Below are 13,953 nucleotides of genomic sequence, written 5' to 3' on the forward strand. Positions count from 1 at the left end.
CCCTCGTTTCCCTGCCTGCCTGACTCGTTTGTACACAGCAATCCTGGGAAAACTGTCATCCAGAGGGGGTTTCAAACCCTTCTGTAGTGGAAGATTTCAGCATCCAGGGCACCAGGGCCACTTGTTTTTCACCCTTTGCAAAAACAGTTGTTTTGGGGAGCATCTTCAGCAGGTCTGGAAGAGGCTGCCTGTGTTACCATGTGTCACCCTGCTCTTGGGGAGCAGCAGGATCTCTTGGAGATGACAAAGCCAAAAGCAGTGGTCTTGGTGTCTTATCTCTTTCACTTGAGAGCCTTTGTGCCATACAGCCACCTGTGACATACAACCAGGCAGCGCTGCAGAGCTGCTCTGCAAAGGCTGGGTGAGGCTGAGGCCCCAAGGCAGGGTACCAGCCAAGCCAGGTGCATGCTCCCTCTCCTGTGTTGGCCCTTAGGAGCTCTGTTCTGCAGGCATTTCAGTCTTTTGTCTCACCTGGGGCTTCCTGCTCTCAGCCTGTGGCCACCACAGGTGAGCTGAAGCCGAGTCTGCCGGGGCAGTCAGGCTGTCACAATACAATCCGCCTTCTCCCAAAGGTCGCTCACCCCATGCTATCTGAAAAACAAGCAGCTTTCTGCTGGCTGCAAAGGCTTGCTGAGGCTCAGGCGTGTCTGTCTGTGCAGGTGAACAACAATGGAGTGATCTCCTTCAATGCCCTGGTCAGCCAGTTCACGCCCGAGGCCTTCCCCCTGGCCGACGGCAGGGCCTTCGTGGCTCCCTTCTGGGCGGACGTCCACAACGGCATCCGCGGGGAGATCTACTACCGGGAGAGCACCGACCCCGAGCTGCTGAGGAGAGCCTCCAAGGACGTCCGCAAGCACTTCAAGGACATGGCCTCCTTCTCTGCTCTCTGGATCTTCATCGCCACCTGGGACGAGGTCACCTTCTACGGCGGCAGCAGCACGACTCCGGTAACCGCGATTGTCTGTGCTTCCCGGCAGGAGGTGTTTGGTGGATGAGTGTGTCCCTGTGGCTGCACGCTTGTGTGCTGCTGAGGCCTCACCTGGACTACTGGGCCCAGTTCTGGGCACCCCAGCTCAGGAGGGACAAAAGAGCTACTGGAGAGAGTCCAGCACTGGGCAACTGAGATGCTTGAGGGAGCTGGAACAGCCCTTGTGAGGAAAGGCTGAGAGCTGGGGCTGGTTAGCCTGGAGAAGAGGAGGCTGAGGGAGGATCTTAATTAATGCCTACAGATATTGTGTCCAGTTATGGGCTCCCCAGTTCAAGAGGGGAAGGGATCTACTTGAGAGAGTCCAGCAAAGGGCTACAAGGATGCTGAAGGGACTGGAGCACTGCCCTATGAGGAGAGGCTGAGAGCCCTGGGGCTGTTTAGTCTGGAGAAGATGGAGAGGGGATTTAATAAATGTTTATAAATATCTGAGAGCTGGGTGTCAAGAAGGAGAGGATAGATTCTGCTCAGTTGCACCCTGTGACAGGACAAGGGGCAGTGGATGTAAACTACAGCATAGGAAGTTCCACCTCAACATGAGGAGGAACTTCTTTACTGTGAGGGTCACAGAGCCCTGGAACAGGCTGCCCACAGAGGTTGTGAGGTCTCCTTCTCTGGAGACTTTCAAGCCCCATCTGGATGCATTCCTGTGTGACCTGTGCTAGATTCTATGGCAGGGAGGTTTGACTTGATGATCTCCTGAGGTCCTTTCCAACCACTAAGATCCTGTAATCTTGTGATCTAATGGGTGAGTGTCAGGAAGATGGGGCCAGACTCTTCTCTGTGGTTCCTTCCCTGGTAGGGCCTGTGCAGAAGCTTGGGCGCAGCTGGAGAGTGAGGGATCTGTGCTTTGTGGAAAGGGTTGTTCAGTATTAGGCTGTATAATGCGAGTGTCAAAAAGGTGGCTTCTTCTGTCTTGAGGGGTTGGCTCTGATAAACAGTTCTGCTCTTTTCCATTTGTTAGAGAGGCTGGAGATTTAATGCACTTCTTTTTTGCCACTCCTGGCAGTGCTTGCAGAAAAAAAACCCACCCCAAACATATATATATATATATGTATTTGCAGACAGCAGGCAATACAGAGATTCGTGTATTGCCTGAAGAATTGCATTTGCAACACAATGCAATTAATTTTGTTGTAGAGCAGCCTCCCTGTTTCAGCAGGCAGCCAGGGCTCAGGGCTGCCACGTGGAGCAGCACAATGCAACTTAAGCAGGAGATTCATCGCAATGCAGAAAAGCTGCAGAAAGCAACTTGGTGAACGTGGCCTCCCCTAGCTGCAGCTGCTGGCCCCCAGTGACACCCAGGCAAGTGGGTTCAGCTTCCAAGAGCCTTGTTAGATAGCTAGCGTGCCCAGGGCATGTTTGGCTGTGAGCAGTTAACAGGGAAATCATGGAATCAGAGAACTGTTTTGGTTGGAAAAGGCCTCTAAGATCATCCAGTCCAACCATCAAGCCAACACCACCATGGCCATTAAACCATGTCCCCAAGTGCCATGGCCACACACCTCCAGGGATGGGGACTCCACCACCTCCCTGGGCAGCCTGTTCCAAGCCCTGACCACTCTTTCCTCATCTCCAACCTAACCCTCCCCTGGCACGATTTCAGGCCATTTCCTCTCATCCTATCACCTGATACTAGAGGGAAGAGCCCAACCCCCACCTCACTGCAACCTCCTTTTAGGGAGCTGCAGAGAGCAATGAGGTCTCCCCTCAGCCTCCTCTTCTCCAGACTAACCAACCCCGCTCAGCTGCTCCTCATCAGCCCTGTTCTACAGACCCTTCACCAGTTTTGGTGCCCTTCTCTGGACACTCTCCAGCACCTCAATGTCCTTCCTGTAACGAGGGGCCTAAAACTGCACACGGTGGTTTGTGTAAGGGCTGCTAATGAGGAGTGCCAGTCATCTAAAACCAGCGACCTGATCAGCTCCTACCACCCTCCAAGAGGTGCCTGACCAGAGGAGGGTTTGTTGTCCCATCAAAGAACAATACCAAAGTGGTATTGCCTTTCTGAAGTTGCAGTCGTGAGGAAAGACTTGGCAAAGCTGAGCAAGCATTCTAAGGTGATGAACAGGATACCAGGAAACGTGGGAGGCAGAATCCCAGGGATAGAATGCAGGATTGGAATGGTGCCTTCCAGATAGCTTGCTCTCCCCCTTGCCCTGATGTGAACCACGCCATTTGCAGCTGCCATGAGGCAGCTCTGCCCATACCTCTTGCTCTCCCTGACAGCTTGTACAGGCTGTATTGCCTCTGTGTTCTCATGGCAGGAGCCTAATGTGCCTTGGAAGTGCCATCCTTTGTGGTATGCAAGTAATGAGTGCAGCCCTGAAGTCCTCTCCTCAGTTTTCAGGCACTCATGCTCACCTCAGCACCAATAATCAAACCTGTGGGTTTGTTGTAGGGGATTTAAAGTGCTGCCAAGTGACCCCCAGCCCCTCGATTCTGGCATCTTCCTTTTGTCCAGCAGCACATGGGACCTGTTGATGCAGAGCAGCCCAGCTCTCTCTGTTCATGATGCTTGGGGGTTGTTGGCTGCTTCCTACTGTGAGACAGTTCAATCAGTGTCCTTTCCTGTATCACCTGAGAATCGTTTCTGTGGCTGTAGTTTCCTTCACAGCCTGCAGTACCCAGGTAGCTGAGCTCCTGTTATTGCTCTTGAATAATTAAAAGAGGGGCAGCCCATGTTTTGTCCCCTGCTAAAATCCTGCTTGCTAAAAGGCAAGAGAAGCAGTTGTTTAGCATGGTGTGGTCCTGGTGCAGGGCAGTGTGGGATGGACAGGGATAGAGAAGGACAGGAAAGCTGGAGAAAGCTGGAGAAGTGACTGACTGTCAGTTCCCAGTGATGACCCCTGCTGCTGGATCTGCAGGGGCAGAAGGAGCTATCTCAAGGGGAGAGGCCTCTTCTGTCTTGCTGTGCAGCTCTAAAGGGGAAGAACTCTGGGCTATGCTGCCCTCCTTGGCTAGCAAAGCATGGCCCTCCTGCCTGGGGCAGGGGCTGGCAGTTGTGTGAAGGTATCTGGAATTCGGGGGCTAGAAATGTGGAGTGAAAGGAAAGAATGCAGGCAGTAGACTGAGCAGGTAGTGAGGACGTTTGGCAGCCAAGCAAAGAGCATAAGATCCATGTCTGACTTGGATGTAACCCACTGTTAACAGCAGTGTAGGATGTGAATGTGGAAGGTAAGTGGGAAAGCTAACACGGCAAGGAATAAAGCTCAGACAGGGTAATGGCAGACAACCGGTGGAAACAACCCAAAACCTGCTGATTGCTTTTTTTATCCCCACAAGCTCATTCTTCTGCTGCCATCTATTGGTGTTAAATCGGACTGGAGAAGGCTGGAGAAGGTCTTGTTGTCTTCCCTGGTGGAGGTGGCAGCAGGGATGGGAGCTGGCTGGGTTGCAGCAGCGAGCACCAGTGTGTTTTGGGTCTCACTCAGTTTCTGCCTCTCTTCACTGTGAGGCTCCCACATCTCATCCATGCCAGAAATGACTGTGGCAGAAGGGCCAGGCAAGCAGTGTGAGCAAAGCTGTCTCACCTTGTGAATCTGCTCATGGCTTTCCACAGGTGAACACTTTCCAAGCTGTCCTGATCACGGATGGAGTCTCATCTTTTGCCATATTTAACTACCATGAAATCAGCTGGACCACAGGGACAGCCAGCGGAGGGGACCCCCTGACTGGTCTTGGTGGGGTGATGGCACAGGTGAGGCTCTTTGCTCCCATATCCCTATCTCTTTTTCACATCCAAGCAGCTTGAAATCTGAAATTCATGAAAAGACCCTTTGAAATTAAAGAAGATGTACACAGGAGTTCTTCTGAAGGGGGCAGAGAAGTGTGGAAATCCATCTCATTCCTGTAGCAAGGATGTGTGATGACATTTGTGCGCTCTCTCTCTCTCTCTCTCTTTGTTTTAGGCTGGCTTCAATGGTGGCAATCTCACCAACTTCTTTAGCATCCCAGGCTCCAGAACTCCAGACATAGTCAACATTGAAGAAACAACCAACGTCAACATCCCCGGGCGCTGGGCTTTCAAAATAGATGGCAAAGAAATAGATCCAGCCAATGGCTGCAGCCTGAGAGGTAAGGGGAGACAGCAGTGCTGCCTCTTCAAGCTTTTAGGTGCACTGTAGCAAAAGGTGATGCTGTTGGGCTGCTGGTGGAGGGGAGCCTGACTGCCCTGGCCTACCACATGATTTGGTTTTTCACCAAGGCGCTCCCTCAAGCTGCAGCTGCAGGGGCAGAAACACACAAGCTGGGTGTGACGGGTTCCAGGCACATCTCTGAGTCACTGCACAGTCTCTGCAAAGTTCAACTTCAGTGACAGTTGTCAGTCTGCACACACAAAAAGCCCTGAAGAGTGGGCAAAGAGCTTTGCCATTTGTGTCAGGGTGGGCCCATCCTGTTTGGTGGCACAGCATCCTCGGCAGCCTGCGCGAAGAAGCCTTCATCAGCCACCGTGTGCCCTTTGTTGTGGTTGGCATTGCCTCTTCCACAGGGATATCAGCACAGCTCACATGCTCCTGGCTCACAAGGAGTGTTTGCAGCAAATTCTCACTGTGGATGAGGTCTGGCTTGGCAGCTCTGAGAAAACTGAGAAGGGTCCATGCATACTTGGGAGTCTTCTCTCCTCTTTCTTTCAACCAGCAGTGCAGAAACCTGTTGTTGCTACTGGACTTTCTCCTTCCTGGCATTTTAGCAGTGTGGTGTTGCTGTAGGCCTCCATTTCTGCCACCCAGAAGCAGCATCCCAAAGTGCTGGGTGGATGGAGCTTGAGTGTTTTGCAGGAATTGAATGCCACTGAGCCATCACCTCTGTTCTTTTCTGTGATGTTGATAAGGGCAATGGGAAGGCCAGGGGACAGCAATTTCCTTTTGCTCTCAGAGTAGGAAAGCTGATGGAGTGGTCCCATTTCCCTTGTTGCTGCTGGAGGAGTAGCAAATTTTCCAGGCAGGACAAATGCCATGTCCCTGCACCAGGAGTGCCTGTGCCTGTGTCACTGACAGTGTGGGGATATAAAGGTATTACCAGATGCACAGCATGGGCACTCTGCTGCAGAGAGATTATTGCATTACCATGAGAGAAACAAAACCATCAGGAACCTTTGTTGTGCTCCAGGAGTCTTTCTAACAAGAGAGGATCGTCACAGACACTGGAGGTGTCTCCACTCTCAGACATGTGGCTTCTTTATGTCCTAGTTTAGGACCATCCTGAAGAAGACCCATGAGACTCCAAGGCTCTTGCAGCCCCAGTGGAGGTTTCAGCTCCAACTGCTCCAGCCAGTTCCAGCTGTAGACTCTGGGAAGAAAGGCTGGACTTTGCAATGTCCCCCCTCATAAGTGGGTCATGCTAGGAGGAGATGTTGTTTGTTGCAGAAAATAGCTTTTGTGGTAGGAGGCAGGGAAGAGAACAAAAAAGTTAGAGGAGGTAAATTGAGGCAGCACACACGGCGGAAACCACGTGTGTGAGAGGTGTGAAAGATGGCCAGATGGAGGAGAGGGAACCTCTTATGGGCATTTGCTACCCTTGTTCTACCATCTCCTCTCTGCCTCTCAGTCTCTCACCAGCTCAAGCTGCCTCCTTTTATAGCTCCTCTGTGTCACTCTGCTCAGTCTGTTGCTGTGCCACCACTCAGCGTTTCCCATCGCCGCTGCTCTGTGCTGTGGAGGTTCCTTACCAACAGCTCTTTGGTTTCATGAATGCTCTCTGAATCAGACTGAATCGCCTCTGGGCTGCTGATGGTGAAGTTGCTCTTCAACCAGCAAAGTTATGTGAACATGGAGATGGCAGCAAAGCTGGAGGACAGCACAAATACAGTGACAGTGCTGGAAATGGTCTCCAAATGGTGTGAGCTTCATTAGGGGACTTTGCCTTTGAGAAAATTGCACTGACAGCTCCTGTGTCCTGCAATACTGGAGCAGAGCAAGGATGATGGAAGGAATAATGGAAGTTAGCCTGCCTGTATGGTACAACACTGACCCTACATTCACAACAGGACTCTCACCATCCAGTGGACTTGTTGCACAAGGAGTCCCCAAAGGGGATGCACCACACATTGAAAAGGAAGCTTGTGATCACAGTGCTTTGCTGTGAGACTGTCTGCCAAGAAAGCAGCCAAGGAGGCTGGTTAGCGGGATGCTTTGGTGGTGGTCTTGATCACTGGGCTGGCAGGCCTCTCCAAAGACTGATGTGGTGGTGCAACTAGAGCACGTTCCTCTGGTGAGAGAAGTGATGTAGTGTGGGTTTTTCCCTTTCTGTCTTTCTAGGACAGTTTCTCCGTCAGGGGGAGATCTTCTGGGACAATGCCAACTGCACCACCAAGTGCCGCTGCCTGGACTTCAACAATGAGATCTTCTGCCAGGAGCTGGCTTGTGGCCCCTTTGAAGCGTGCGAGCCGAAGACCAAGTTCTTTCAGTGCGTGCCGGTGGAGAGCAGCACCTGCGTGGTGTTCGGAGATCCACATTACCACACCTTCGACGGCTTCCTCTTTCACTTCCAGGGTTCCTGCTCCTATCTCCTCGCCAGGCAGTGCTGGCCAGGCTCCCAGCTGCCCTACTTCAACGTGGAGGCCAAGAACGAGAACCGAGGCGGCTCCTCCGTCTCCTGGCTGAGGGAGATTTTTGTGGATGTCTACTCGCATAGGATTGTCCTCCCCAAGGGCAGCTTTGGGAAAGCAATGGTAAGAGCCCCACTGAAAGGGGAGAATTAACCAGGTCAGCTCCTCTAAAGGGGGCAGCAAGACCATGACAGCAGCCTGCACAGAGTGGGAGAGCACTTCTGGGCCCTGCATGTCCCTTGGGGAATGAGCATGGGTGACAGGCATGGTGGCAAATGCCTGTGGCTTACTGACAGCTGTCTTTCTGCACACATCCCTAACCCTAAGACCCCCATCAGTGGTCTCATATGGCTCCTGTCTTTGTCCCAGCATGAGAACTCTACTATTTAATGTGCCAGCTCAATTGTCTGGTGTTGTTCCCACAGGTGGATGACTTGGTGGTGTCTCTACCCATCTCTCTGGAACTGGGTGCAATAAGAGTCTACCAAAGCGGCTTGTTCACATCCCTGGAGACTGATTTTGGCCTGATGGTGACTTATGATGGACAACACTACGCCTCTGTCTCTGTTCCGGGCACGTACATCAATGCTACGTGCGGCCTGTGTGGCAATTACAACAAAGACCCCGAGGACGATGCCCTCCGCTCAGATGGGAGGTTGGCTGTGTCCGTGCCGGAGCTGGGCGAGAGCTGGCAGGTGCCGCACCCCGAGCGGAGATGCTCAAGTGGCTGCTTGGACAACTGCACCTTCTGTGACGCTGCCACCGAGTCCCTCTACTTCAGCCCCGAGTACTGCGGCTTCATCAACAAGAGCGGGGGGCCCCTCTGGGAGTGCAGTGCTGTCCTGGACCCCACCGCCTTCGTCCACAGCTGTGTCTACGACCTCTGCAGCATGCAGGACAACGGCACCGGCCTGTGCCAAGCCATCCAGGCATATGCTGCAGTGTGCCAAGGCCTGGGCATCTCCGTGGGAGAGTGGCGCACCCAGGCGGGATGCGGTAAGTGTTTGCGTGCTCCTGCCGGAGGAGGGAGGTGATTTCAGGGGTCTGCCTGTGTGCTCTGCAGTGCATGAGATGAGGGGGAGGAAAGCCAGGGGAAGGAGTCAGACGAGAGTCCCTCCTCTCCCTCTCCTCTTGTGCCAGCAAAAGAGTGGCATGACTCAGGCTTGAGGCAGCAGCTCTGCATTGCTCTGCAGATGGTCAGCTGCTGTGCTGAGAGATGGAGGCTGGACCAGACAGGGACTGGCCAGCACTAGTGCACCTCTTGGCCAGCCCTCCAGCAGACGGCTTGGTGCCTGTTGGCCTGTTTTGGAGAAGCCATTGTTTGCATGAGGGGAATGTCCAGTGAGGTGCAGGAAGCAAACAGAGGGGTCAGATCCACCAAGGAGGGCTCTTGGGTTACTCTATGTTGTGTCTGCTGTGGGTCAGTGGGAAAGAGGTAACTGCTCCCAAACCATGCTGTAATATGCACCTCCTCTTGTTTGTCTCCCCCTGCACCCACAGCGATGGTTGTGCGGTGCCCAGAGCTCAGCCACTACTCGGTGTGCACCAGCAGATGCCCTGCCACATGTTCAGACCTCACAGCCCCTCTGGCCTGCAGCTCTCCCTGCGCCGAGGGCTGCGAGTGCGACGAGGGCCACGTGCTGAGCAGGGACCGCTGTGTGCCCGTGCAGCAGTGCGGCTGCGACGTCGACGGTCGCTACTACGCCATCGGGGAGGCTTTCTGGGCAGCAGCAGACTGCACTGTGCAATGCCACTGTGAGGAAGGTGGGGAGGCTACATGCTTCAACACCACCTGCCCTGAAGGAGAGGTCTGTGCCATTGAGAATGGCTACCGGGGCTGCTACCCGAAGCGGCAGACTCTGTGCTTGGTGGGGCAGAACCAAGTGCTGCAGACATTTGATGGAGTTGCCTTCCCCTATCCGCTGGAGCACTCCTACACGCTGCTGAAAACCTGTCCAGAGAAACCAGACTTCATCGAGGTGGACATCAGCCAAAAGAAGCCTGGATCCGCTCCCAATGGGCCACGTGTCATACGGATCCAGGCGGCTGGCCAGGAGGTGAAGATTGGAGGCACTAGCCTGTTGGAGATCAAGGTAAAGGTGCTGTTGTCAGGACATCCCACCTCAGGTCCAGAGTGGGAGGTGGGGGCTCATGCTGTGATCCTCTGGAGAATAGCTCATGGGTCTGTGGCCCTGGGCCCTGGTTAGAGCATCAGGCACCACAGTGGCACTTTGATGGCCCAAGCAGGCTTCCTCCCTCTGTGGAGGCTCTCTAGGTGCCTGTGAAGTTGTCACAGCACTGTTATTCCTGTTTGGTTGCTGATTCAGCTCTGGAGGCTTTCTTGACACTGCAGTTAACTCTCACAACTTGTTTTTCCCTTGGGGAAAAAAAAAATCCTCTGGGGCGAAAAAGCATGGAAAGAGCTGCGGGCCCTCTCTCAGATGAGGCTCCGGGCCTTGGAGGGTGAGTTTGGGTCAGGAAGTGTTTAGCATACTCAGTGCTGTGTGGCCAGCAGAGGGGAATGGCTGTGGAAAGTTGCACTGCTCTCTGTGAAGCCTCTTGATCTGCTTGTAACTTGTCAGGTGAATGGTTATGACGTGGAGCTGCCCTATTTCCACCCCTCTGGCCGCCTGGAAATCTACCGTAGCGACAACAGCACCGTGCTGGAGTCAGAGGGGCTCCTGGCTATCGGCTACTACGACTCAGGCCTCCTGGAGATCCACCTCTCCACTGCCTACTTCAACTGCACCGGGGGCCTGTGTGGCTTCTTCAATGGCAATGCCAGCGATGAATTTTGCCCGCCCAAGGGCAAGTGCACAGACAACCTGGAGCTCTTCCTGGAGAGCTGGACTACATTTGATGAGATCTGCAATGGGGAGTGTGGGGACCTCCTCAAGGCTTGCAACAACGACTCGGAGCTGCTCAAGACCTACAGGAGTCGCTCCAACTGTGGCATCATCAACGACCCCACCAACAGCTCCTTCCTGGAGTGCCACAGTGTGGTCAACGTCTCAGCCTACTACAGGACTTGCCTCTTCCGCCTGTGCCAGAGTGGGGGTAACCAGTCAGAGCTGTGTGACTCAGTGGCACGCTATGCCACTGCCTGCAAAAATGCTGAGGTGGACATTGGCCAGTGGAGGAGCCACAGCTTTTGCCGTGAGTCCTCCAAAGCTGTTAAGTACCTTGGGCAGGGAGGAGGGGATGTAGACCCTGCCAGCCTCAGGCAGAGTCTGGTTTTTGGGGAGCATACAGGTGTGCAGAGGTAAAGCAGCTTTTCTTACAGGCTGCTGAAAAGTATGGACTCTTCCCTTTACCTCTTCCCTTGTCTCTGGTGGGTTTCCCTTACCCACAGAGTGCTTCTCTGTGGTCGAGCTGGCAGATACTCAATAGCAGAAGGACTGCTTGGGAGGGAGGTCCTGGTCTGACAGCACTAATGGCAGTGTTGGATGTTCAAAGTCATACAGAAGGGTAGGGGCACAGATGCCTAATCTGGGGCAATTTTCTTACTCTTTTCCCTAGCAGCTAACCAAAGATGGGCTTTGCCAAGGATGATGCCTGGTAGATCTTTCTGCCATGAGCTCCCACAAAGCATATGGGAGGGAAAGGGGAACTGGGGTTGGAATGGTAGGAATGCAGTATCACTCTAGCTCAAAGGCGAGGGAGTGCTGCTCCACATACCAGCAGGAGTTTCTAAGTGGTGCCCGTGCCAGCAAAGACAGATTTCCCAGTGAAGCAATTTCAGGGTGGCATTTCAGGAGGCATCAGAAGTTTTATCATGCAGTGTAGGAGCATTCCAGAGCTGCAGATGGTGTCTGGCAGTGCTGTATGCCACCACCAGAGGATAATTTGAATCACGCTTGATTTTAGCTGTCGCTGTACACTTGCTGTTGATGGGAAACATTCATAATGCAGAAGGCAATGTGAAAAATCCCCAGCATCGAAGTGCATGGTAGGGAGATAGCCCTCAGACCCACTGTAGAGGTTTGAGGGAGATGTCCATTTGGGAGACCTAGCCTCATACTCTTCAAAATGCTGTGAGCAAAGGCTGAGAGAGCTGGGTTTGTTCTGCCTTGAGAAGAGAAGGCTTAGGAGAGACCTTATTGCCATGGATCACTGTTTAAAGGGTGGATACCAGGATGATGAAGACTCCTTTTCAACAAGGAGTCCCATGGAAAAGACAAGAGGTGATGGGGGCAAGTTACTGCTGGGGAGATTGGACTCCAGAAGAAAATGTTTCCCCATGAGAACAGTTAGAGATTGGAATCATCTCCCAAAGGAAGCAGTGGATTCCCCTACATTGGACAGTTTGAAGACTCAGCTTGACAGGGTGCTGGGCTAGCTCATTTCAGCTACACCGTCACCTGGAAAGGTTGGACCAGATGATCCTTGGGGTCCCTGCCAACCTGGCATCCTGTGAAATAGCAGGAGGAGGTGTCACTTGGCATGTGGCAAAGCAGGGCAGTGATGCGAGGAGGGCAGTGGACAAGAGCAGAAGGGGTTGCAAAAGGGATGAGAGATGCCAGTGGCAGGCACAGTGCCGGGACTGTTTCCCCTTTTCCTTTTTCCCCCTGAGTCAGTTGCTCTTCACCCTCTTTCCACCTTTTGCCCGTTCCCCACCCGTGCTGCTTCAGAGCAGCTGGAGCTGGGAACTCACCCTCCACATTTGTTGGCCCTGCAGCTCTCTCCTGCCCAGAGAACAGCCACTTTGAGGAGTGCATGAGCTGCGTGGAGACGTGCGAGACGCTGGCGACAGGCCCCGTCTGTGCAGACAGCTGTGCGGAGGGCTGCCAGTGCGACGAGGGCTTTGCCCTCCGCGGCAGCCGCTGCATCCCCCGCGGCGAGTGCGGCTGCAACTTCGAGGGGCGCCAGCTGGCCACCAACCAGACCTTCTGGATGGATATCTCCTGCCACTTCCTCTGCTACTGCAACGGCTCCGACAACAGCGTCTACTGTGAGAACGTCTCCTGCAAGGACGACGAGTACTGCCTGGAGGAGAATGGCCTCTACTACTGCCACGTCCGCACAGATGCCTCCTGCATCATCTCTGGCTACGGACACTACCTGACTTTTGATGGCTACTCCTTCGACTTCCAGAGCAGCTGCGCGCTGGTCCTGTGCACCACAATCACCCGGCCCATGGCAGAGCGCTCGGACACTTTCCCTGCGTTCACCGTCACAGCCAGGAACGAGGATCGGGACACCTCTCTGGCCCTCTGGGTGAAGCAAGTTGAAGTGGAGGTCTTCAATTACAACATTGTCATCCACCGTGCCTACAAATACACTGTGATGGTGAGTGCAGGGCCATGAGGGCCGTGGTTATTTCTCTGTGCTGTGGCTCCCAAACCACGGAGCAGTGCCATGGGTTAGTTGTTTGGGTGGTGTTGGATTGGTTGATGGGTTGGACGCAATGATCTTGAAGGTCTCTTCCAACCTGGTTTATTCTATGTATTCCCCAGGCATGAGACCTTACAGCTTATGAGGTTTTCTGGAGGGTAGGAAGGGTGCATGCTTGGGCTCAGCTCTAGGGTGCTGCTATGCTCATCTTTTAGACAGGGCTTCCATTTTGGCTGCCTTGTTTAGGATGTAGGGGTTAAGCTGTCAGGAGCATTCCTCTGAGAGCTGAGCTGCCCTCATTTGTGTCCTCCCTGGCAGCTCCAAACATCCTTCCCACTCACAGCTTGTCTTGTTTCCTCACAGGTCAACGATGAGCGTCTTTACCTGCCCCTGAAGCTGGGCCAGGGCAAAGTGAACATCTTTGCCTTTGGCTTTCACATTGTGGTTGAGACAGACTTTGGGCTGAAGGTGGTGTATGACTGGAAGACCTTCCTCTCTGTCACCGTCCCACGCAGCTTCCAGAACCTCACCTATGGCCTCTGTGGCCGCTACAATGGCAACCCCGAGGATGACCTGGTGGCCATGGGCGGTGTGCCGGCCTCCAGCATCTCTGAATTCGTCCAGAGCTGGGCAAAGCGAGATGCATTCTGCCGCGTGGGCTGCGGCGACCGCTGCCCTGCCTGCGGCAAGGTGGAAGGCTTCTGGAAACCCCAGCAGCTCTGCAGCCTCATCCCGAGCCAAAGTGGTGTGTTTGCCAAATGCCACAGCAAGATCAGCCCCAGCTTCTTCTACAAGAACTGCCTCTTTGACACCTGTGTGGATGGGGGAGCCATGCAGACAGCCTGCAGCTGGCTGCAGAATTACGCCAGCACATGCCAAACACAGGGCATCGCCATTACTGGCTGGAGAAACTTCACCTCATGCTGTAAGTGCCACCCTGCCTCGAGCTCCTTTAGAGGTGCTTCCTGTCATTGTCCACCTTAGCTGTAGCACTGGCTGGAGCTCACCCTGTTGAGAGGTAGTGGAGTACCTCATGGAGCATGAGTGGGCACCTGCTATGTCCAGGCCATCGACCCAGACACAT

At 53.8% G+C, this 13,953-nt stretch overlaps 1 protein-coding gene across 1 annotated transcript in view; it reads left to right on the forward strand.

Moving 5' to 3' along the window:
• Nucleotides 1-13,953, forward strand: part of LOC104301067 (tubulin-specific chaperone cofactor E-like protein) — a 49,585-nt gene that overhangs the window by 28,246 nt on the left and 7,386 nt on the right. The window contains exons 10-18 of the mRNA XM_054176190.1: nt 660-947; nt 4,548-4,685; nt 4,897-5,062; nt 7,246-7,658; nt 7,961-8,531; nt 9,036-9,628; nt 10,118-10,691; nt 12,214-12,824; nt 13,233-13,794. Of these exons, the coding sequence (XP_054032165.1) occupies nt 660-947; nt 4,548-4,685; nt 4,897-5,062; nt 7,246-7,658; nt 7,961-8,531; nt 9,036-9,628; nt 10,118-10,691; nt 12,214-12,824; nt 13,233-13,794 (3,916 nt within the window). The remainder of the gene's footprint in view (nt 1-659; nt 948-4,547; nt 4,686-4,896; nt 5,063-7,245; nt 7,659-7,960; nt 8,532-9,035; nt 9,629-10,117; nt 10,692-12,213; nt 12,825-13,232; nt 13,795-13,953) is intronic.

Source organism: Dryobates pubescens, chromosome 34 (assembly GCF_014839835.1).
Source record: "Dryobates pubescens isolate bDryPub1 chromosome 34, bDryPub1.pri, whole genome shotgun sequence".
Lineage (NCBI taxonomy): Eukaryota > Metazoa > Chordata > Aves > Piciformes > Picidae > Dryobates > Dryobates pubescens.